The 24,975-nt window shown below is 41.4% G+C and overlaps 1 protein-coding gene across 1 annotated transcript in view; it reads left to right on the top strand.

The window, feature by feature from the left end:
* Positions 1-24,975, top strand: part of LOC140480574 (ATP-binding cassette sub-family A member 13-like) — a 282,456-nt gene that overhangs the window by 222,994 nt on the left and 34,487 nt on the right. Inside the window, exons 45-50 of the mRNA XM_072575601.1 lie at positions 1,178-1,305; positions 5,638-5,725; positions 11,955-12,063; positions 15,354-15,408; positions 20,919-21,096; positions 22,715-22,830. Coding sequence (XP_072431702.1) covers positions 1,178-1,305; positions 5,638-5,725; positions 11,955-12,063; positions 15,354-15,408; positions 20,919-21,096; positions 22,715-22,830 — 674 coding nt within the window. The remainder of the gene's footprint in view (positions 1-1,177; positions 1,306-5,637; positions 5,726-11,954; positions 12,064-15,353; positions 15,409-20,918; positions 21,097-22,714; positions 22,831-24,975) is intronic.

Below are 24,975 nucleotides of genomic sequence, written 5' to 3' on the forward strand. Positions count from 1 at the left end.
CAACTGAGGTATAACTAATGTCCTATATAAGATTAGCATAATCTCCTTGCTCTTTCACTCTATGTCTCTATTAATGAAGCCTAGAACACTGTTTGTTTCATTAACAGCTCTCTCGACCAATCCTGCCAGCTTTAAAGGTTAGACCACATTTACACCGACTTAATTCAATTTTCCATGTCCTTATCCATTCACTGACCTGTCTCTGTCAGTCTGCAGCCTTTTTGCATTGTCCTCAATACTTAGTTTCCCACCTAGCTTTGTATTTCCAGCCAAGTTGAATGCATTGCATTTAGTTCATTCATCTAAGTTATCAATAGGAATTGAAAATAGATGAGGCACAAATATAGTTCCTTGCAGTAACATATTGACACTGCCAATCTGAAAATGCGATAAATAATTACTTATTTATTCCAATCCTTGTTTACTGTCGATAAACCATCTTCAATCTGTCCTAATATATTAACTCCAATTCCACTAGTCTTAATTTTGTGTAGTCACCTTTTGCATGATACACTGTCCAGTAAAATGTTTATTGAAAATGCAAATTGTTCTAGTCAGAATTTTAAATTCTCTGTGTTGAAATTGGAATACATTGCAGTCAACAGCTGATCATTCATTTGATCTCAAAGCTGCTTATCCTTCCCAGTTTTTGTCAGGCTGCATTCTTTACAATATAGCACGGTGGCTCAGTGGTTAGCACTACTGCCTCACAGCAACAGAGACCTGAGTTCCAGCCCCAGGTGACTGTCTGTGCGGAGTTTGTCCATTCTCCCTGTGTCTGTGTGGGTTTCCTCCGGGTGCTCCAGTTTTCTCCCACAGTCCAAAGATATGCACGTTAGGTGAATTGGTCCTGGTAAATTGCCTGTAGTGTTCAGTGATGCGTAGGTTAGATGCATTAGTTAGGACTAAATGTAGAGTAATAGGATAGGGGAATGGGTCTGGATGGGTGACTCTTCGTGGGATCAGTGTGGAATTGTTGGGCCAAATGGCCTGTTTCCACACTGCAGGGATTCTAAGATATTGAAATCTAAATTTCTTTTTAATTGATCATTATTTCTCGATTACCTTGTTGAATGTTTCCTCAACCTTTGTGGTATTTTGCACTTCAGCCTTTACCTTTCGATTGAAGGTATCTCAGTAAAAGTGATCTAGCTAACTCATTGTATTTATCTTACAGCAATGTCCAGCAGAAAATGCCACAACACCCTACTACAGAAATAGTGAGGGACAATTGCTGTACAACCTCACAGGTTACAATCTGCAAGACTATTTAATATCAACAGAAAACATATTTGGACAAAATAGGTAAAGTACATTGGCTGAATCCGTGTTATGAACAATTTTGTTTTTAAAAGTTAGGCTCAATCTTACTTTTTTTGGCTCAGTCTGAGTTGCTTCAAATTTTTGTCAAAAGGCCTAATGAGTTTTATCATTGTATCTTATCAAGCACATTTCTTTATATATTTGCCGACCTCTGTGGCTCTCATCATGTCTGACTTCTTCCCCATCTTACCATGCACCCTTCCCACTGGCAACACTTGTACCCATGCCATCTTTAAAAGTCAATTGTACAACCAGACAAACACTGTCAGTCCAGAACTACCTGACGTTTGCTGACATTTGCCAGGGAAAAGGCAGAAGGGGAAAAAAAAATCAGTGTTTTGCTTCGTGGACAAGGTCCGAGAAGTCCTGCTGGAAGAGACAGTGCCAACTAGAGCATTCTTCCTACTCTAGACCAATAACAATGGCCATGACACTTGGTCATACCAACCTGGTCTGATATTGCCACCCCTGTGAAAGTAGTCTCAGACGTCAAGAGGAATGCCCATCACTGTAATTACTCCACTCTGCCAAGAGGAGTACCACCATTGTCTCTCCAATACCTCACACTCACTCTGTCTGTGCTACTGAATCAACTTCCAAATAAGGGTCAAGCTCTACCAGTCCACTGCTGCTTGCAATATCTTCCCTAATGGCTTTCATCCACCCCAACTCCAACACCACTAGCCTTTCATGTTTCATCTTACCACAAGCACTGTCAGTGAGGACACCTCTACACCCACACTGAGAGTAATTGCAATACCAACCACACCAATACCTGTAGTATTTACCTCTCTCGCATTCCAGGAGAGAAACAGAGCACAATAGATGAGGAAAAGTCAAGATGGGTGGTGTGCTGTCTGTCATTTGGCTCCTCACCTCTTATGTAGTGAGGACTCTGACTCTGACCACCCTAAACAGGATCAGGACTGGTGTCAGAGGCTCCCTTTGATTTACTGTCCAGGAACCTCCTGAGTGAAGGATATACCCCTGGGTGCAGCTGAGGCCTGCTGACAGCCATGACAAGCTTCCTGGCTTTATGTCTACTAAACAGCTGTAAGATGTAACAAACTCAGGTAATGCTGGAGAAACTCAACAGGTCTGGCAGCATCTATGGAGATAGAAACAGAGTTAAAGTTTTTAGTTCAATATGACTTCTTCAGACAGATGCTGCCAGAGCTGCTGAGTTTCTCCAGAATTTGTAGTATTTTGCTTTTAAATGTAATATGAACCCAGTATTTCTGGCTGAAAGCAAAATACCTGGCAGGGTGCCGTGAGTATCATAATAGCTGCAGAGTGCATTATCTTTAAAAAACCTGCTGCTTTTTATGATAGATTTTCTGCTGTTTAGATGTTTACACAAGGTCAAGGTGTTAAGAAGTGTAGACTGTTTTCTAATTGAGGAAAGGCTTCTGAAATCTGAAGCATGTAGGATCTTAGGAGTCCTAATTCAGTATTCTCTTAAGGTTAACATGCAGATTCAGTTGATAGTTAGGAAGGCAGTTGCAATGTTTGCATTCATTTCCAAAGGGCCAGAACACAAGAGCACAGTTGAACTACTGAGACTATATAAGCTCTGGTCAGATCACATTCGGAATATTGTGAGCTGTTATTAGCCCCATATCTGAGGAAGGAGGTGGTGGCTTTGGAGGGGTCCAGAGGAGATTTACAAGAATAATCCCAGGGATAAAGGTTGTATCATATGAGGAGCGGTTGAGAACTCTGAGCCTATATTCGATCGAGTTTAGAAGGATAAGGGAGGATCTCTTTGAAACTCACAGAATATTAAGAGGCCTAGATAAAGTGGTAATAGAGAAGACATTTGTACTAGTAGGAGAGACTAGGAGCCAAGGAAACAGTTTCAGAATGAAGAGACGACCCTTTAGAACTGAGATGAGGAGGAATTTATTCAGCCAGAAGGTGGTGAATCTGCAGAACTCATTGCTAGAAAAGGCTGTGGAGGCCAAGTCATTGAGTGTATTTGAGACAAGTTCTTGATTGCTAATTGGATCAATTGTTATTGGGAGAAGGCAGGAGAACAAGTGTGAGAAACATATTATCCATTATCCAAATAATAGAACAGTCTCGATGAGCCAAATAGCCTAATTCTTTCCAATATCTTATTGTCTAAATTTCTGACATTGATGCTATGAATGGCTATGACTGATTGATACTTTTAAGAAGTAGTAAATGAGGCTTTTTCCAGGAATGTATTATAGAGTCATAGAATCATACAGCCTTGAAACAAATACTTCAGCCCAACTCGTCCATGCTGTCCAGATTCCCTAAACTGAACTAGGCCCATTTGTCTGTGTTTGGCCCATATCCCTCAAAACCTTTCCTATCCATGTACCTTTGCAATGTCTTTTAAATGTTGTTATTGTACTTGCCTCTGGCAGCTCGTTCCATACAGGCACCACCCTCTGTGTGAAAAAGTTGTTTCCCAGGTCCCTTTTAAATTTTTCAATTCTCACCTTAAACCTCTTCCCTCTAGTTTTGGACTCCTTTTTATTGGGGAAAAGACCTTGGCTATTCAACTTCTCTCTGCCCTTCATGATTTTATGAACATCTACAAGGTCACCCCTCAGCCTTCTACACTCCAGAGAAAACAAATCCCAGCCTATCCAACCTCTCCTTTTCACTCAAACCACATAATTGTAAATCCTTTTGGCATCCTTTCCTGTTTATTAACATCCTGTTGGAAATCTCAGAAACATTCCAAATATATGCAAATGGTTTATTGGTTTTGTACATAATGGATATTAGGATAGTGGGTATGGAGGAGGCATGGAAAGAGCATGAAGGGTAAGATGAACATGAAAAGTATTAGATGCACATGAGAAATAGGAGGTATGGAGGGCTACCCAACTGTGTGAAATACACTACCCGACTCGACTCTTTCGGCCCTGTTGTAGGCTGTATTCCTCCTGGAATAAGAATGATGGCGGGAGAATGGTAGATATGAGGAAGCATGGGAAACATATTGGTTCGATGAGATATTGAGGACAAGCATTTAAGGGCTTAACAATTATCATTGCAAGAGGGTCTGTATCCTGATACATGAGGGTGGGCATTCCAGTCTACAGGCCGCTCCATCTGCTCATCTCCAATGCCAGCGCAGAAGGCGGCAGGCCCAACTACATCCTATCCCTGTTTGCCCTGAATAAAAATAATATCCTCTTGAATGGAAACAAGTCTGTGGAGTCAGGAACTTTTCTGTCTCCTGAGATTTGTCGCCTTCATGAAAATATAGTTTTGAATCATAAAATTGAATAAATTTTACCATTGTCAACTTACATTATGCTTACTATTACAATGTAGATATGAGTCCATTCCACTTCTTTTGTGAATTGGAAAGTGACTCATTGTGCAGTGTTCTCCCTGGAATTTAGGTCTATGTCGGCTGACTCAGCCTGTCTGCTGAATTGATGGGACCTTTGAGAGACGAACATTCAAATTGGGATGCGTTGTTATTTCAAGGCCAAGGTGACCATATCTATCATCTAGAATATTTGAGACGTGTGGAGAAGTAAAGGAGAACAAGTCATTTCACAGTGCAGGCAATCCTTAACGGAACCTAGGATTGTATTTTAAGAAGTCAAAGAGATGGTAACCTGGCCATTCTGTACTTGAAAATATATAGTCTAGTCACCAACTGTAAAGACTGGAAAATCAGAGTTGCTCTATCCATAATCTAAAAAAATCTTAAATGTGTGCTAACATTGTTAAACCACAGCGAGAGTATTGTGTACAGTTCTGGAATCCATGTTTTAGAAGGAATATTAATGCAGAGGAAATATACCAGGACATTGCATGACTGGAGAGTCTCAATGATGAAGAGAGATTGGATGGATTGGGTATTTTTTTCTTGGAGCAGATTGAGTATTTGAGATGTGTAAAATTATAAGGGGCATAGATATGATGGACAGGAAGGAGCTTTTCCCCTTGGTGAAAGGATCGCTAACTAGGTGGCATGGATTTAAGGTGAAGGGCAGGAGATTTAATGGAGATTTTTATTAACTGAGGATGGTGGGAATCTGAAACTCATTGCCTGTCAGAATAGTAGAGACTGAAATCCTTGTAACATTCAAGAAATATGTAGATGTAGTACCAAGGCATACAAGTTATGGGCCAAGTGTTGGAAAATTGGATAACAACAGTTAGGTGGCTGTCTTTGACTGGTGCAGATTTGATAGAGTGAAGGGTCATTTTCTGAACAGTAAGCATTGACAGTAAGCATAACTGTTAAATGTAGAACTTTCGATTGCTACCAAATATCTTCCAATCACCTGTTCTCAACACTTGTATTATTAACAGATTAGGAGGATGGTCAATTGGAGAAGAACTGCCAGATGATCTCAAGGAAAACAATTTCACTCAGTTGGGACTTAATTCCTTAATGAAGGTAAGAACTATCTACAACAAAAAGCTATTTTACAAAATTATTAAGAGTGTGTGTGTTAATTATTATTGGAGGAATGGTACAATGGGGTTAGTAAAATAGTTCAGGAAGGCACAATGCTGAATTCACACCTTAAGAATGTTATTCTCCATTTTACTTTCTGGGAACATCAATGTGTGCTGTGTACTTGTAAGAAAATCACGTCACTGTTTATTGCAAGGCACACAGCAATCATTTTATACAGAACACATGATAATAACTAGATGATCTATTATTTTATGATTCACTTGTTGGAAGTATGAGAATTAAACAAGACACCTGAGAAAATACATTTTCCTTTTACATCCACCTTCGAGGGAAAACAAATTTTTACTTTTGTGTTTATTACGAAAGATGGCATTTTCATTTGTGCAGTACTTTCTCAGTGCTGAACTTGTGCATCAGCCTAATTTTTTTGCTCGAGATCTTTGATTTTGTTCTTGTTCGACTTTTCTTTCAATGGTGTGAATCTGGGATCTTTAGGCTAACTGAGATCAGGACAGTAAATCCTCTCCTCTGAAAGCATTAACTAACTTGATTGTTTTTTTTAATTGGCAAACCAAAACTAATTAATTAAACTTGAGTCAGGAAAATAAGTTGGTAACAGAGTGAGCCTGGAGCTTCATGGAGGAAATCACTGTTCTGATCCATTCCAGGTGGTGATGCCGCTTTTTTGCAAAGCTCCCTCATATTGAAGTTCAATACTTTATTGACTCACACTATGTTAAACAGTTTGCAAATGAATATCCATGAGAGTTGTCTCATTTGCCCACTATTTGCATAATTTTAATGGATCATTGCCAACATTGCAGTGTACAGGCAGGGGGACCCCCACAAGAATTTGTCTACTTTTGACCTGCATTTTTACATGCTATTGTAAATGTCAAAAACATTTGAATATACAAGCATTTGAATTTGGAGTAAGTTGCCCTTCAAGATTACATTGTCATTCCATAAGAAAAAGTGAGGGCTGGAGATCAGAGTCGAAAAGTGTTGTGCTGGCAAAGCACAGCAGGTCAGGCAGCAGACAAGGAGCAGAAAAGTCAACGATTCGGGCATAAGCTCTTCATCAGAAATGCCATTCCATAAGATCATGGTTGTTCTGATTATGGCCTTAAATCCACCTTGTCTACACTGATCCCTTTGAGTACCTTGCTAGTCAGTAATTATCTCCCTCTACCTTGAATATATTCAATGACCTGCCTTCACCACTGTCTAAGAAAGAGAATTCTAGAGACTAACAGCTGTCTGGCAAAAGTAATTTCTCATAGTCACTGTCTTAAATGGAAGGCCACCTACTTTTAAACTGTGATCCTTGTTCAACTCTCTCCCATATGTAGAAACATCCTTTCAGCCTCTACCTTGTCAAGGGGCCCTCAAAATTTTATATGTTTCAATATGATGCCCTAAATTTCTTCTAAACTCCAGTTGATACAGGCCCAGCCTGTCTAAATAAGATAACTGCTTCATCCCAAGAATCAGTCAAGTAGACCATCTCTGCACTGCTTCTAATTCATGGAATAGAATTTATTAAACCTGAACCTTACACAGCTCAGCAATTGCTTCTTGTCTTTCCCTGTATCACTGTCAGAGAAACAAAGCCAAAAATTGCAATTTTAAATTAAGTGAACTATCTTGGGTATTTTGTAAATTGAAAATTGGCTTCACTTTCGATGCTTTCTGGCTCCTTTGGGTTTCTTGCCTCACTGCTTAGGTTCCCCTCATGAGACTTTGGATGTACTCAGGCTGATGTTGAACCTTCCTAAGAGTAGGAATTCAACCTAATCTCATTTACTATTTCAGGCATCGCTGATCAGAACCTTTTACTCTCATCTGCAGCTGCAAGTTTCTGACCATTTGTTCCTGAAGGAAAACTCATCTTTCACTTTATCAATTTTTGTATCTAATGAGATTGACATAGTAAATTATTTCTGGATTCATCAAAAGGAGCTTATGACTGAATACTGAAATTTTGTGAGATAACGGTCTTGTTGTGAGAAATGTGTTTTAGTTAAGCTCTTAGAAGCATGGAGATGAAGTAGCGCAGTTTATTGGCCTTGAAAGAAGCTTCCACATGAGGTGGAGCTGAATGTGGTGAAGAATCGATCAAAGGACCTGAGGGCACCGCATGTAAAGTTGTAGGTGATGACAGATAGGGTGGGTGAAACTGTGTGAAGATTTATCGATGATACTCAGTCAGCTGCATAGTGCTTTTCTTTTGTGTATAACCTGTTAACAATGCTACTTAAAAGATTTTGAAATGCAGACTCATCTGCCAGCTGCTGGTTATGAGCTTCATATAACTGAGTTGGTTGCTTTTCATAACTACTATAAACTTGAGAATAGTAATGTCTTAAGGGACCTTCCCTGTGCCAATTGGAGTGACTCCCTGGATGGGTATAGCCTCTTTTCACCCTCAACATTTTCACTGTAGTCTCAGAGGCATGGACCCCATTTTCCTCACTCCCTTCATTGGAATCACAGTCAGCTAGGCCCTGCAGTTACCCTGATCTTACCTGATATTTGGCGTCATAATATGGTGGCTCAGTGGTTAGCACTGCTGCCTCACAGCACTAGGGTCCCAGGTTCAATTCCAGCCTTGGGCAACTGCCTGTGTGGAGTTTGCACATTCTCCCTGTGTCTGTGTGGGTTTCCTCCGGGTGCTCTGGTTTCCTCCACAGTCCAAAAATGTCCAGGTCGGGTGAATTGGCCATGCTAAATCGCCTATAGTGTTAGGTGCAATAATCAGAGGGAAATGGGTCTGGGTGGGTTACTCTTCGGAGGGGTGGTGTGGACTGGTTGGGCCGAAGGGCCTGTTTCCACACTGCAGGGAATCTAATCTAACCATAAGCTCCTTTGATTTTGGGATTCCCTGTAGTACCAGTGACCAGTTCTCAAGCAGGGTAACGTGAATTGCCTCCAGTGAGATGTTGTATCCGATGCGGCAATGCTTGTATTAGTTGTGTAAAATAAGAATGTGGGCATGGATATCATGGTATTGAAGGATGCAACAGAACTATATTTCAGCTAACTGTTAAGATTAAGCTAACATGAAGCTATTAGATTACAACAGAAGAGCATGATCCCAGTAGAGAGTCATGCTTCAACTAATCTGAGGTAAGATGGTGTATGAGATCATTATACCCTCAGGCCACATGATATCATACAATAATGGCATGAGCATGTCTCTTAAAGGTAAATTGCCATACTAACTGTGAGACGTGGCATAATTCTGATTGGGCAGTAGCTCTCCATGGGAGGATTTCATCCCCATATCGGGGAAGAAGTCTCACTCTGAGTCAATTTATGCCATGCTAAATGGTAATTAATTGCAGGCCAGCAGTTATTTTCATAGGGAGGCTCCTGACCAATCTTGTATTTGGGGGAGGGGTGGGGGCAAATGGGAATCCTGGTGTCTGTTAAATTCAGCCCATAATGTGTGTGACAGAATGATTAGAGTAATGGTGATGTTAGGTGAAAGGGACACCTCCTCCTACCGCCCCCTTGACCATGACCTCAAACCCCATCACCAAACCATCATCTCCCAGTCCATGCACAACCTCATCATTGCAGAGGATCTCCCACCCACAGCTTCTGACCTCATAGTTCGGGAATCCTGCACCGCCTGGTTCTACCTCCTACCCAAGATCCATAAGCCTGACTCCCATGGCTGATCCCTCATCTCAGCCTGTTCCTGCCCCACCAAATTCATTTCCACCTCCCTTGATACTGTCATATCCCTCCTGTCCAGGAACTCCTCTCAGGACACCACCCACGCCCTCCACCTCCTCTAAGACTTCCGTTTCCCTGGCCCCCAATGCATCATCTTCACCATGACATCCAATCCCTCTACATCTCCATCCGTCTTGACCAGGGCCTCCAAGCCCTCCGTTTCTTCCTCTCTTGATGTCCATACCAGTACCCTTCCACTGACACTCTTATTTGTTTGGCTGAACTGGTCCTCACCCTCAACACTTTCTCCTTCAAATCCTCCCACTTCCTCCAGATGAAAGGGTAGCCATGGGCACCTGTATGGGCCCCAGCTTTGCCTGTCTCTTCGTCGGTTACATGGAAAAGTCCATCTTCTGGAGTTACAGGGGCACCACTCCCCATCTTTTCCTCCGCAACATTGATGACTGCATCGGCGCCACCTCGTGCTCCCACGAGGGGGTTGAACAGTTCATCAACTTCACCAACACATTCCACCCTGACCTTAAATTCACCTGGGACCATCTCTGACACCTCCCTCCCCTTCATGGACCTCTCCATCTCCATCAACAGTGACTGACTCAACACTGCCATTTTCTACAAACCCACCGACTCCCACAGCTACTAGGACTATACCTCCCCCCACTCTGCCTCCTGCAAAAATGCTACCCCGTATTCCCGATTCCTCCGCCTCCGCTGCAACTGCATCTGACCAGTTCCACCACAGAACACACCAGATGGCCTCCTTCTTTAGACTGCAATTTCCCCTCCCATGTGGATGATGGTGCCCTCCTACGCATCTCATCCATGTCCCATACCTCCGTCCTCGAACCCCACCCCTCCAACAGCAACAAGAACAGAACCCCCCAGGTTCTACCCTATCAACCTCCATAAACATCGCATCATCCTCTGCCATTTCCACCACCTACAAATGCCCCACCACCAGAGATATATTTCCCACCCCACCTCCAGCTATTTTCCAAAAAAACCCTTTCCTCCGCAAGTACCTGGTCAGATCCACGTCCCCATCCTGGCACCTTCCCTTGCCACCGCAGGAATTACAAAGCCTGTGCCCACACCTTCCCCCCTCAAGTCCGTCCAAGGCTCCAAAGGCCTTCCACACCCATCAAAATTTCACCTGCACTTCCACACATGTCACTCACATGTCCAAAGATGTACAGGTCAGGTGAATTGGCCATGTTAAATTGCCCGTAGTGTTAGGTAAGGGGTAGATGTAGGGGTATGGGTGGGTTGCGCTTTGGCGGGGCGGTGTGGACTTGTTGAGTCGAAGGGCCTGCTTCCACACTGTAAGTAATCTAATCTAATCTAATCTTACTGTATCCGTTGCTCCCAATATGGTCTCCTCTATATTGGGGAGACAGGATGCCTACTCACAGAGTGCTTCAGAGAACATCTCTGGGACACCCGCTCCAGTCAACCCCATTACACCGTGGCCGAACACTTCAACTCCCCCTCCCATTTCAACTCCCCCTCCCACTCTGCCAAGGCCATGCAGGTCCTGGGCCTCCTCCATCGCCACTCCCTCACCATCAACGCCTAGAGGAAGAATGCCTCAACTTCCGTCTCTGGATCCTTCAACCCCATAGCATTAATGTGGACTTCATCAGTTTCCTCATTTCCCTTCCCCCCCCACCTTATCCCAGTTCCAACCTTTCAGCTTAGCGCTGCCCTCTTGACCTGTCCCATCTGTCAATCTTCCTTCCCACCTATCCTTTCCACCCTTCTCTCTGACCTATCACCTTTACCCTCACCTCCATCCACCTATTGCACTCTCAGCTACCTTCCCCCCAGTCCCACCCTCCTCCCATTTATCGCTCCACCTCTACGCTCCCAGCATCATTCCTGATGAAGGGCTTTTGCCCAAAACATCAATTTTCCTGCTCCTCAGATGCTGCCTAACCTACTGTGCTCTTCCAGCATCACTCTAATCTTGACTTATGGTGGTGTTAATAAGTTCCTTCATGGCCATATTCTTGTGGTCTGCCTGGGAATCTTTAAGTAACAGTCATGAAGCATGGAGGAAAGTTGCTCTCCCTCTTTACTTAACTATTGCTAGCTAGACCTTGCCTGTTTAGGCCCCACACTCTGGAATTTTTTCTCGTATTTCTCTGCTACTCCATCACCATATCCCAAGCTTTGGTGTATGTTCACTGTATTTCCATCAATGGTGAAGAACGGAAGGAAGTTACAACACATGTAATAGTCTCAGGACTATTACAAATCATAAAATTAATATTTTGCACTCACCTTTAGTTTTTAAAATCACCAATTACACACATTAGTGAGATGAGGTAAATTTAAGGCCTTGAGAACCATTTCATGGTGCATGGCCATTGACGGTAAAATTATTTCTAATTTTGTTTATTAAGCATTTGTTCAACATTTGTTTGTTTTTAAATAATAGAACTGGATCTATGTTATTATTATTATTATCATTATTGTTGACATTTATGTCTACTCATAGGTGTGGTACAATCAAATGAGCTATCACTCAGCACCAGCCTACCTGAACCAACTCAATAACCTCATTCTCTGGGCCAACCTACCACCAGACACTGACTGGACACAACACGGTATGATAAAGAAAAGCATGTCTGAAGAGATAATGGCAAAATGTATACTTTATCACATGAACCTTCAATGAACCAATGCTATAATTTTGTAGCTTACTTGTTGGAGCACATTTTATTTATTTCAATAATTTAGACACATACAGTGCCTTAACGCAGAAAATAAAGTGCCATGACACTAAGTACCAAATATTTTTTCCAAGCTGAAGCCAATGGAATAGGTGATTTAAAGCTCGGCCAAAGCTTGGGACATGGTGATGGAATAGGGGAGGGGTATGGGAAAACAAATTCCAGAGTGTGGGACCTAGACAGTCAAGGTCGAGTCAGCAATAGTTAAGTGAAGGGAGCAGAGCAATTTTCCTCTATGCTTCATGACTGTTACTTAAAGATTCCCAGACAGACCACATGCATGCGGCTATGCAAAAAAAAAGAATTTCCATATACTTAAATGAATCAGCATATTCTACAAATAAACAATTGAAGGGAAAGTTATACACAGTGGTGCAAAGGCAGAGACATGAACTTATTTCAGAAAGTTGGAAAGGTTATACTGATAAAGGAGGGGTTAAGCCATGAGGGTATTAAATAATCGGATGAGAATTTGAAATATTGTGTAATTGACAGACAGAGAGCCAGTGAAACTCTGAAGGAAACCAGTAATGAAAGAATGAAAAGGACTTCTTGAGAGTTAGGATATGAACAGCAAAAGTTTTGATGAATGGTTGTTCCCAAAGGATGAGAATTGTTTATCAAGGTGATTTCGTAAACCCCCATTCCCAGTGTGTAGAAGCTGTGCTTGTAGGAAGTGAGGATTGGAGCTAAACTGGCAGTATGTTTGATTTTCTGCTTGTTTAGCTGCCTCTGCAGACCTCCAAACTGGAGAATGAAGCCTTAAGAAACAACCTTTTTTCTTCATTGATATTGGTTTTTTTTGTCCAGATAGAAAAATACCTCATTAATTTGACCATGATAAATGTTTCTCAATAAGTAACCATTAATAAATGATACAGTGGATTCTTTTTAAAGTCTATGTCTTGAGGTAAATATTTTTCATGCAAAGTGTCAATTTTGAGTAGTCGTGAGTAGACACCTTGGGGAATTGTGGGACAGACACCTTTCTCTTGGTCAGTGCATCCTGATCACTATCTTTCAATCACTGCTGGAATTATACATATGTCACTGAGGTCGATGTTAGCAGAGGTCTTTATTTAACTGAAGGCTTCTCTGAATTGCCAGCATTCACTTGTCAGTGAAAACTGACACTTATAATCATTCTTTGGAGAAGTTCTGAAAGAATAAGTGACACATTGAAGTGGCATCCCAACAAGGAACTAATGTATTGAGAAGAAGAAGGGTGAGAAGAAAATCAAGGAAGAATTCATTCCATTTTGATTTTGAGGATATGTAATGCTCTTATTTTGTCATAGAGATGTACAGCACGGAAACAGATCCTTTGGTCCAACCCGTCCATGCTGATCAGATATCTAACCCAATCTAGTCCCACTTGCCAGCACCCAGCCCATATCCTTCCAAACCCTTCCTAATCATATACCCATCCAGATGCCTTTTAAATGTTGCAATTGTACCAGCCTCCACCACTTCCTCTGGCAGCTCACGTACCACCTTCTGTGTGAAAAAGTTGCCCCGTAGGTCTCTTTTATATCTTTGTCCTCTCACCCTAAACCTATGCCCTCTAGTTCTGGACTCCCCGACCGTAGGGAAAATACTTAGTCTACTTATCCTATCCATGCCTCTCATGATTTTGTAAACCTCTATAAGGTCACCCCTCAGCCTCCGACGCTCAGGAAAAACAGCCCCAGCCTGTTCATCCTCTCCCTATAGCTCAAATCCTCCAACCCTGCCAACATCCTTATAAATCTTTTCTGAACCCTTCCAAATTTCACAACATCTTTCCGATAGGAAGGAAACCAAAATTGCACACAATATTCCAACAGTAGCCTAACCAATGTCCTGTACAGCCGCAACATGACCTCCCAACTCCTGTACTCAATACTCTGACCAATAAAGGAAAGCATACCAAACGCCTTTTTCACTATCCTATCTACCTACTACTCCACTTTCAAGGAGCTAATAACCTGCACTCCAAGGTCTCTTTGTTCAGCGACACTCCCTAGGACCTTACCATAAAGTATATAAGTCCTGCTAAGATTTGCTTTCCCAAAATGCAGCACCTCGCATTATCAGAATTAAACGCCATCTGCCACTTCTCAGCCCACAGGCCCATCTGGTCAAGATCCAGTTGTAATCTGAGGTAACTTTCTTCGCTGTCCACTACACCTCCAATTTTGGTGCATCTGCAAACTTACTAACTGTACCTCTTATGCTCACATTCAAATCATTTATATAAATGACAAAAAGTAGAGGACCCAGCACTGATCCTTGTGGCACTCCACTGGTCACAGTGCTCCAGTCTGAAAAACAACCCTCCACCACCACCCTCTGTCTTCTACCTTTGAGCCCGTTCTGTATTCAAATGGCTAGTTCTCCCTGTATTCCATGAGATCTAACCTTGCTATCCAGTTTCCCATGGGGAACCTTGTCGAACGCCTTACTGAAGTCCATATATTTCACATCTACCTCTCTGCCCTCATCAATCCTCTTTGTTACTTCTTCAAAAAACTCAATCAAGTTTGTGAGACATGATTTCCCACGCACAAAGCCATGTTGACTATCCCGAATCAGTCCTTGCCTTTCCAAATACATGTACATCCTGTCCCTCAGGATTCCCTCCAACAACTTGCCCACCACCGACGTCAGGCTCACTGGTCTATAGTTCCCTGGCTTGTCCTTACCACCCTTCTTAAACAGTGGCACCATGTTTGCCAACCTCCAGTCTTCCGGTACCTCACCTGGGACTATCGATGATACAAATATCTCAGCAGGAGGCCCCCCAATCACTCCTCTAGCTTCCCACAGAGGTCTAGGGTACACCTGATCAGGTCCTGGGGATTTATCCACCTTTATGTCATCTCATGTCCATTCCTTGTCTTGCCTTATTGCACTAATTGGTTAAGAGCTAAAGATTGATCTAATTCACTTCTCCAATATTTCTGCTTTGAAACATATTTAGAAGCATTTCTGAGCACTCTAAAAAAATCTTGCTCAATGAAATGCTTGACTGGGATCAAAACTTTAACTGATCACTTTAGTACTAGCTGTGTTTAAGACCCTGTTATTTCAATTAATTCAATTTTAAATCAGAATGTCTTAATCTTTCATGTCTGTCTTATTCATGCATTTAATTTCTATATACAAATACTCTTTGTTATTAGGAATTACACTGTACAGTCATCCTTATCGAGGAGCCCTTCCAGACGATGACAAAATGTAAGTTGTTTTATATACCTTACAATGCAATCTGTAGGTAAATATTTACAAAATGAAATTTTGGTCAGTATATTTAAGTAATTCACTAGTCATGGAATATTTATATTTATGAATTGCTGACATTTTTGGTGTGTATCACAAGACCTGTGTGAAACCTGCAAATGGGATTTTTACTAATGCTCGTGTGTCACGTTTTACTAGTGTCACGTTAAGTCATTTCAAAGCTATCACTTTAATTATGTTCAAACTCCCCATACCTATAGATCACATTTGACTTTGCTTTGAGATTGAAATAAATAGTTAGAACCTTTGGGCATTGACTCTCTTCAGGGACACTAGGTCTTGTTGCAAAGTCGGGTGCCATTTGGGCTGGCAAAGATGTGTTTCATCCCTGAAGCCTTATGGCTTGAATAACTTCAGAAGGTACAGAGTAGATTCAGGAAGAAAATGGAAAACAAAGGCTTTAGCAAAAGCAATAAACTTAAAAAAATTAGAGTCATACAGCTGAGAAACAGGCCCTTCAGCCCATCATATCTATACTGACCAACAAACGCCAAACTATACTAATCTCATTTCCCTGCTTACTCTCCCCCAGCATTTGAAGTACTCATTCAGATGCTTCTTAAATGTTGCAAGAGTATTTAGCTTTACCACCCTCTCAGCAGCATGTTCTATGTGTCTGTCATCTGCTGGATGAAATTGTTTTTTCTCAGAACTCTTCTAAACCACTTGCTTCTCCCCTTAAACATATGCCGTCTGATCTTAGACACACAGCCACGGGTAAGAGATTCTCACGATCTATTCTGTTTATGCCTCTGAGAATTCTGTATACCTCAATCAGATCCTTGCTCAGCACCTCTTCTTCAGGGAAAATAAACTCAGCCTATCCAGTCTTTGTCTATTTCTGAGACTTTTCATTCCAGGCAATGTGCCAGTGAATCTTCTCTGCACCTTCCTCCAGTTCAATCTCATCATTCTTAAAGTGTGGCGACCAGAACTGACACAGTATTCTACCTGTAGCCTAACCAATGTTTTATGGTTGTAACAAGACTTTCTTGCTCCTATACTCTAGCCCCAGCTAATGAAAGCAAGCATCCCATATACCTTCTTTAGCAGACTGTCTACACTGTGCTGATACCTTTAGGGATTATAGACTTGTACACCAAGATCCCATCATTATTCAGTATCCCTAGGGACCTACCATCTATGGTGTATCTGCTTCCCTTATTAGATCTCCCAAAATGCATCACCTCTCACTTATCAGGATTAAATTCTAATTGCCATTGCTCTGCCCAGTTTACCAGCTGATCAATGTCATTCTGTAGCCTGACTTCATGCTCCTCACTCTCAACAACACCACCAATTTTCATGTCATCTACAAAATTACTGATTACGTCTTCTACATTTATAATGAAGTCATTAGTCTACATCACAAACAGTAAGGATCCCAGCACTGATTCCTGTGGTACATATCTGATCACAGCTTCCAATTTCAAAGCCAGTTCTCCACTGTCAATCTTTCCCTCTAATTTGGAAACCAATTTTGGATCCAGTTTGCCAACTTGACTTGGATCCCATGGGGTCTTACCTTTTGAACTTGCCTTCCATGTGGGATCTTGTCAAAGGTCTTACTGAAGTCCATGTTAACTATATCAACTGCACTACTCAGTCAGTCAACTTTTCAAAAAACTCAATTAAATTAGCCAGCCAGGATCTCCTTCTAACAAATCTGTGCTGACTATCCCTGAACAATCCCTGCTTTCCCAAGTATTAATTAGTTCTGTCCTTCATGGTTGGTTCTATAATTACCTGGCCTATCCTGCTGCTCTTTCTGGACCAAGGAACCATTTTACCTATCCTCTAGTCATCCAGCACATTATCTGTGGCCAGTAACGTATTAAATATATCCACATGGGCCCCAGCAATCTCCTCCTGTGCCTCCCATAGCAGCCTGGAATATATCTCATCAGGCCCTGGGGGATTTATGCACCTTTATGCCAGCTAAGATATCTAATACTTCCTCCTTATTCTACTAATGTATCCCAACTGAAATCCCTGGCTGTGATGTTTTTTCCCAAACTGAGTACAGATGATATGTATTAATTAGTTTTGTCCATGTCCACTGGCTCCATGCAAAGATTACCCCCTTGGTTTCAAACAGGTCCCATTCTTTCCCTGGTAATTCACGTGTTCTTCTTCTGCTTATAAGCAGTTTTTGGTTTTCATTGACTCCAAGAGAGTTTTGTGCACCCCCCCCATCTTTGCTGCCCTAATTTATTTTTTAAGCAATCTCCTACAGTCTCTATATTTTTGAAAGGGCTCCCCTGTTTTTAATGTGCTGTACCTGACATATGCTTCCTTCTTTTTCTTTATCAAGCTCTTAACATCCAGGGTTTGCTGGACTTACTGCCCTTGCCCGTCACCCTTAGAGGAACGTGCTGGCCCTGAATTCTCATTGAACGACTTCTAAAAGATTCCCACTTTCCAAATATAGATTTACCTGCAAGTAACTGCCTCAAGTCTGTGATTGCCACATGCAATTTAATGATTTTGAAATTGGCCTTCCCCTAATTTAGATGTTAACTTCTGCAATATTCTTATCCCTTTCCAAAATGACTTTGATACTTAGAATTATGGTCACTATGCCCAAAATGCTTGCTTACTGAAATTTCAACCATTTGACCAGTTTCATTCCCTAGGATTAGGTCTAACACTGTCCCAACTCTAGTAGGACTATTTATGTACTGGTACAACAACACTGCTGGATGCACTATAAAAATTCCACCCCCTCTAATCCTTTCAGGCTAAAACTATCCCAGTTAATGTTAGGAAAGCTGAAGCTCCCCTACAACCGTAACTCTGTTTCTCTCACATCTTTCTGTGTTTTGCCTACATATCAGCTCCTCTATCTCCCCCTAACAGTTGAGACATCTATAATATAATCCCAGGAAAGTAATCACCCCTTTTTATTTCTAAGTTCTACCCAGATGGCCTCATTTAAAGACCCTTCTAGGACGGCAGTAATGGTTTCCCTTATCAATAATGCAATGCCCCACCTCTCTTATCATCCCCACCTGAAATTTCTATAGCCTAGAATGTTGAGCTATCAGTCCTATCCTTCTTTCCACCATGTCTCAGTGATTGTAACAACATCATATTCACATGTACTGATCAATGCTCTAAGTTCATCAGCTTTACCAGTCAAGCTCCTTACATTAACATAGACACAATTTAGCTTTCTAGACCGCTTATGTGCCTTATCCTGCCCATGTCCTCACCACCTACTGGACTGCCGCAGCCTTCCTTCCATATCTGACTGTACCTTGCTCCTGACTGTATATCTACTCTGTGCTTCATCACCTGCCAAACCAATTTAAAATGTCCCCTGCAGCACAAACAAACCTTTCAGCAAGCATATTGGATGCATTCCAGGTCAGGCTCAACCTGACTAGCTTGTACAGGTCCCACCGACTTAGAAGCTGTCCCAATGATACAAAAAAACTAAAAGTTTCCCCCTACACTATCCCTTTAGCCCTTTGTTCATCTGATCTATTTATCTGTTCCCGTTACTCAGTCGTGTGTGGGATGTGAAGTAATTGGAGCTTCTAATCTTAGTAGTCTTCTACTGTAATCTACTACCTAACTTCATAAATTCCTGCTGCAAGACCTCTTTTTTTTTAAACCCATGTTGTTGGTACTAACATGTACCACAACTGCTGGCTAGTCACCCTCCCCCTTCAGAATGCCCTGCAGTATTCTGAGAAAATCTCTGACCCTAGCATCAGGGAGGCTATATACCATTCAAGAGTCTTGTTTGTTGCCACAGAACTGCCTTTTGATCCCCCTATGATCGAATCCCCATCATTGTCCTATAACACAGAGAGAGGCCCTTTGGCTCAAATTGGTCCATGCCAACCAAAATGTCCACCAATGCCAATCCCATCTCCCTGCACTTGGCCCATATCCTTCCTAACCTTTCCTATCCATTTATTTGTCCAAATGCCTTTTAAGTATTGTTAATATACCCACCTCAACCACTTCTGCTCGCAGCTCATTCCACATGTGTACTACCCTCTGTGTAAATAAGTTGCCCCTCAGGTTCCCTTTTATTCTTTCCCCCATCACCTTAAACTGATGCCCTCTAGTCCTTGATTCCCCAACCCTGGGAAAAAGATTGAGTGCATTCACCCTCTCCATGCCTCTCATGATCTTATACACTTCTATAAGATCCCCCCTCAGTCTCTTATGCTCTAAAGAAAAAAGTCTCAGTTTGACCAACCCCTCCTTATAATTCAGACCCTTGAGTCCTGGCTACATCCTTGTAAATTTCTTCTGCACTCTTTCCAGTTTAATAGCATCCTTCCTATAGCAAAGTGATCAAAACTGAACACAATACTCCAAGTGCGGCCTCACCAACGTCCTGTACAACTGCAACATAACTTTGCAACTTCTGTACTCAATGCCCTGATTGATGAAGGTCAGTGTGCCAAAAGCCGCTTTCACTGCTCTGTCTACCAGCGACTCCACTTTCAGAGAACTGTGAACCTGAACTCCAAGGTCACTAAAGCTTCCGCAGTCTTTTTTCTCTCCTATTGTGCAGCAGACCCAACTGTGGTGCCAAAAATTAATTTTCATAAAAATATCAGTAGTGGAAATATCAATGGGACCAGATTGGTCAATCCCCTGAATGTGATGGTCTGCATTTTCAGGTTTTAAAAGAACTACAAAGATAAAGAATTCATTGGTTTTGACCACTTGAAGTTATTTAGATTCGAGAACAGACCTAATGATGTGAATTTTATAAACCTATCTTTGCTATTCAAGAGAGAAAAATGGGAAGTGTATGCCAGCTGGTCTGGCATCAATAGTGTGATGTTGCCAAATTCTACTTTTAGACATAGATGGGTCAGTTAGAAATCAAGAGACAATTAGGCTGGATCGGCATGGATTTCTGGAAGGGAAATCATAACAGATGGAGTTTTGAGATTATGTCTAAGAGACTGAATGAGGGGCAGCAGTGGACTTAGAGTATTTGGATTTCAAACAAACATTTGATACAGTTCCATACAAGAGGCTATGCTTAAAATTACACAAATTCTAGGACACATGGCAGAAAGTATATGACCATAAATTGGAGATTCGTTAATGGTGTAGGAGAGACAAGAAATAAACAGTTCATTTTTGGGTTTACAGTAGTATGGTATCATAAGGGTCAATTTTGGGCCTTACCTTGGACTTTACTGGTTTACAATATCTATCAGCAACTTAGAACTGAGGACCACCTGAGAGCTATTCTGGCACACTGGTAGTGTCCTTACCTCTGAGCCAAAAGGCCTGGTTTAAAGTCCCATCTGCTCCAAAGCTGCCTGAACAGGTAGTTTAGAAAGTGTCTACTTGATTCACCAGCAGAAATTTGGTTTTATTTATTGATAATTTATCCATGTTAAATAAATTTACATTGATAAAGTTAGTTTAATATGTGATTTGTTTTCATACTTTTTTCCCTCAAGTATGGAGAATCTTCGACAGTGTGGAGTGGCATTCTGTATTCTGCTGGGGTTTTCTGTTCTAACAGCAAGTATTGGTGGATACGTTGTACAAGATAGAGTTACTGGGCAGAAAAGATTACAACACATCTCTGGTCTGGGCTACAGAGTATATTGGATTACAAACTTTCTGTATGACATGGTATGGAAATATGATTCCTTCCTCGAACTATACTAAAGGTCATTCATTTTGGTTGCAATTTTAATTTATCCTTTACTCAGAAATCTGAAAGAGTGCCTCTTAGACTCCTTTGCAACTCTCAGCAGTAATGCTTTGTGCTTAATTATCAAGAAATGCACCCATTGTAAGATGAAATAAACAGTGTCCAGAGATAAATGTTATGTTCACTGGGTGTGAGCATCTGATTGACAGGTCCCTGATAATGAATTGCATCAGAATGGCTGTCTATGGTAGATGCTGGCTGGTAATAAAAATCAACAATACAATGGAGCTGATCATAAATCTTGCACACTTAGACGGTCATTCACCCCATACAATTGGACAGCCTGCCAGGATAAAACAAACACAGCTAATTTGCATAACTTTCCATCACTTAGGATCTGTTCTTGCCAAACACTGGGAATACCATGATTGTGTGTCAAGTGCATGTAACCATTGGAGAGCTAGTGGATGACTGTTGTGTGCCATGAATTTTCCCAAAGTTGTGAGAGAGCGAGGGTTGAGGTGAGGGTGCAGGTGGTGATGGTGATGAACACAGAGAGGGGAAGAGATTTATGAGTAGAGATAGACAAGGAGCCATAAGTGGACCAAACAAATCAGTAGGCCGGGGTGGGTATGGAATGCAGGTGAAGGTACCAAATAGAGCAATAGCTAAGGTTTGGTGAACATTTTTTTCACGATAATAACTTACATTTGTATGTTGCATTTAATGCAATAAGCAACCTGAGGGACTTGACCAATTGACCACTTAGGGAAAGAGTGATTTAAAAGGGTAGTTGAGAGCATGTGCAAAATAAGGATCTTAAAACAATCTTTAATTTGGAGAGATACATGGCTACACTTTGCAAGGGACTAGGATTCAGGTAGTGAATATTGGCGCAAAGGAAAGGGAAATATATTCAGAAAATTTGAATTCTGAGAAATGGAAGGGAGTATTAAACAGGAGAGTTGAGCTAGCCCATAGAGGATTTTCTAAAGAAGAATGAGCAGCACAAAAGTAAGTACTGGGAGATTGGGAGTAGGTCAGTGAAGCCAGGATATATGAATAATTGCAGTTGCCTTCCAGTCTTTCCCCTGCCCATATCATCCACTTTTGTTTGTCTGTATCAGTGTGTAGGGAGGGTGTTTATCAGGGTATTAGAGATTTTAACTAGTAAATATAAATGCCCACTGTTTATAATTGTTTATCTACAGTGAGAATTTATTTGTAATAGTAGTCTTCTTGTTAAATACAATAACTCGGTCTATGATTTCTGTCAAACTTTGTCTAAAATACAGGCAAATTGGAGAATTTTGTGAGCTTTTAGCAAATATTTAACTTTTGTGATAACTCTAGCAATACTGGGGCTTTGATTTACAACTTGCTACACCAGTGAGGTGTTACAGTGTAGTTCATATTTCAACCAGACAGCAAGATTATAAGTGATTTGATTCAGCTTAAAAGAGTGGGATGTAGTAATGGAACCACCAGTAGAATAATAAGTAGAACCAAGAATAGAACTATATCCCAGACGTATGAAAATGTTAGACTTTTTTTTCATTGTTAACTAATCTTTGTTCTTTGTTTCTCCTTATCTAGCTCCATTATATGGTCCCGGTAGTTTTGTGCATTTGCGTGTTTGCAGCTTTTCAGTTTTCAGCATTCACTTACAAAGATAACCTAGGAGCTACAGCCCTGCTGCTGATTTTATTTGGGTAAGAACAGAGAGATCAAACTGAAGTTGAAAATTGTAAAAAACTAACCGTGAACTTCATAGCGTGGCTTTGAACTGTATACACCAACAAGATGTCAGATTTGACCCGCTTTGCTGAGTGATCTGCCCTTTTAGAAGATTGTGGTGAGAACATAACAGCTTCAGTGTTATAGGCTGGAAGGGGAAATGAAACCAGATAGCCTGTTTGATTGCGACACATTGCCTGAAGTGATTTATAGACTGCACTTTTTGCCATTCAATCAAAAATATGAGTTGGCCATGATGAGTAGCACTGATGAGACTCCAAAATAATTGTAGTTTCAAGTCTCATTCTGAAAATCTAAGCATATAATCTAGATAAAAGTTTACAAAGAAACAGACATATGGAATTGTTCATGAAGAGCAGATAGTTGAATTTGTAGCCGTTATAGTCAAAATTATTAGATTAGATTCCCTACAGTGTGGAAACAGGCCATTCGGCCCAACAAATCCACACCGACCCTATGAAGAGTAACCCACCCAGTCCCATTTCCCTCTGACTAATGCACCTAACACTAGGGGCAATTTAGCACGGATAATTCACCTGATCTGCACATCTTTGGACCTTGGGAGAAAACCGGAGCACCCAGAGAAAACCCACGCAGACACAGGGAGAATGGTATTATTGATAGTGTTGACTGATAAATTTCAGTACAAAATGGAAGGTGTGCTTCACTATTGCTGGTGTGTTTCTTTGAATTAGATGTTAAACTTTCTATCCTCTCAGGACGTTGAGGTTCCTATAGCACTGTTGAAAGAGAGCTGAGGAGTCCTATTGGCATCCTGAACAATATTAAACCTGCAAACAAATTCAAAAACTCATTTACCTAATTATTTAGTATATTACTGTTTGGAATCTGTATTTGTACTGAATTGAATTGGCTATAAGAGGTTTTGCAATGGAAGGGTCATGGAAACACAATAGAATCTCTTTCTTCGGTAAATTTTCAGAGATTGCACATGTTTGCCTTTTACAGACACTGCTGTTTGGGTGGAAATGTCAGCCCTGACATCAGCCCATGTTATGGTCAGTTAAATAATACTTGAAAATAAATTATCAATGTTATGACTAGATCCCAGAAAGAGAATGCATATAATGCAGCGAAGGGCAGTGGGAAACTAGAGAATTGGGAAGCTTACAAAGACCAACAGAGGGCAACAAATAAAGAAATAAGGAGGGAGAAGATTAAATATGAGGGTAAGCTAAATAATATAAAGGAAGACTGTAAGAGCTTCTTTAGATATATAAAAGGCAAAATAGAGGGAAAAGGGGATATGGGGCTGCTGGAAGTATATTGTAAATCAGGGCAAAGTCAGAATGGTTTCATCAAGGGTAGGTCATGCCTGATAACTCTGCTGGAATTCTTTGAAGAAGTAGCAAGCAGGTTAGACCAAGGAGAGCAAATGGATGGTATCTACCTGGACTTGAAGAAAGCCTTTGGCAAGGTGCCGCACAGGAGGCTACTGAGTAAGATAAGGGTCCACGGTATCAGAGACAAGATGGATAGATGTTTGGCTATCTGCCAGAAAGCAGACAGTGGGGATAAAAGGGTCTTTCTCAGGATGGCAGCTGATGACAAATGGTGTTCTGCCAGGCTCAGTGTTGGGACCATTACTTTTCACTTTATACATTAATGATCTACATTAAGGAACTGAGGGCATTCTGGCTCAGTTTGCAGATGATACAAAGAGAGGAAGAGGGACAGATAGTATTGAGGAGGCGGGAAGGCTGCAGAAGGATTTGGACAGGTTAGGAGTGCGAGCAAAGAAGTAGCAGATGGAGTACAATGTGGAAAAGTGTGAGGTCATGCATTTTGGTAGGAAGTATAGAGGCAGGAACTGTTTTCAAAATGGGGAGAAAATTGAAGTGCAAAGAGTTCTAGTCCAGGATTCTCTCAAGGTAAACTTACAAGTTAGGAAGGCAAATGCAATGATGGCATCTATTTTGACAGGACTTGAATATAAAGACAGAAATATATGTGTGAGGGTCTGTTAGGCTCTGGTCAGGCCACATTTGGCGTATTGTGCACTGTTTTGGGCTCCATATCTCAGGAAGGAGGTACTGGCCTTGGAGCGTGTTCAGAGGAGGTTCATGAGAATGGTCCCA

This window comes from Chiloscyllium punctatum, chromosome 8, assembly GCF_047496795.1.
Source record: "Chiloscyllium punctatum isolate Juve2018m chromosome 8, sChiPun1.3, whole genome shotgun sequence".
NCBI classification, from domain to species: domain Eukaryota; kingdom Metazoa; phylum Chordata; class Chondrichthyes; order Orectolobiformes; family Hemiscylliidae; genus Chiloscyllium; species Chiloscyllium punctatum.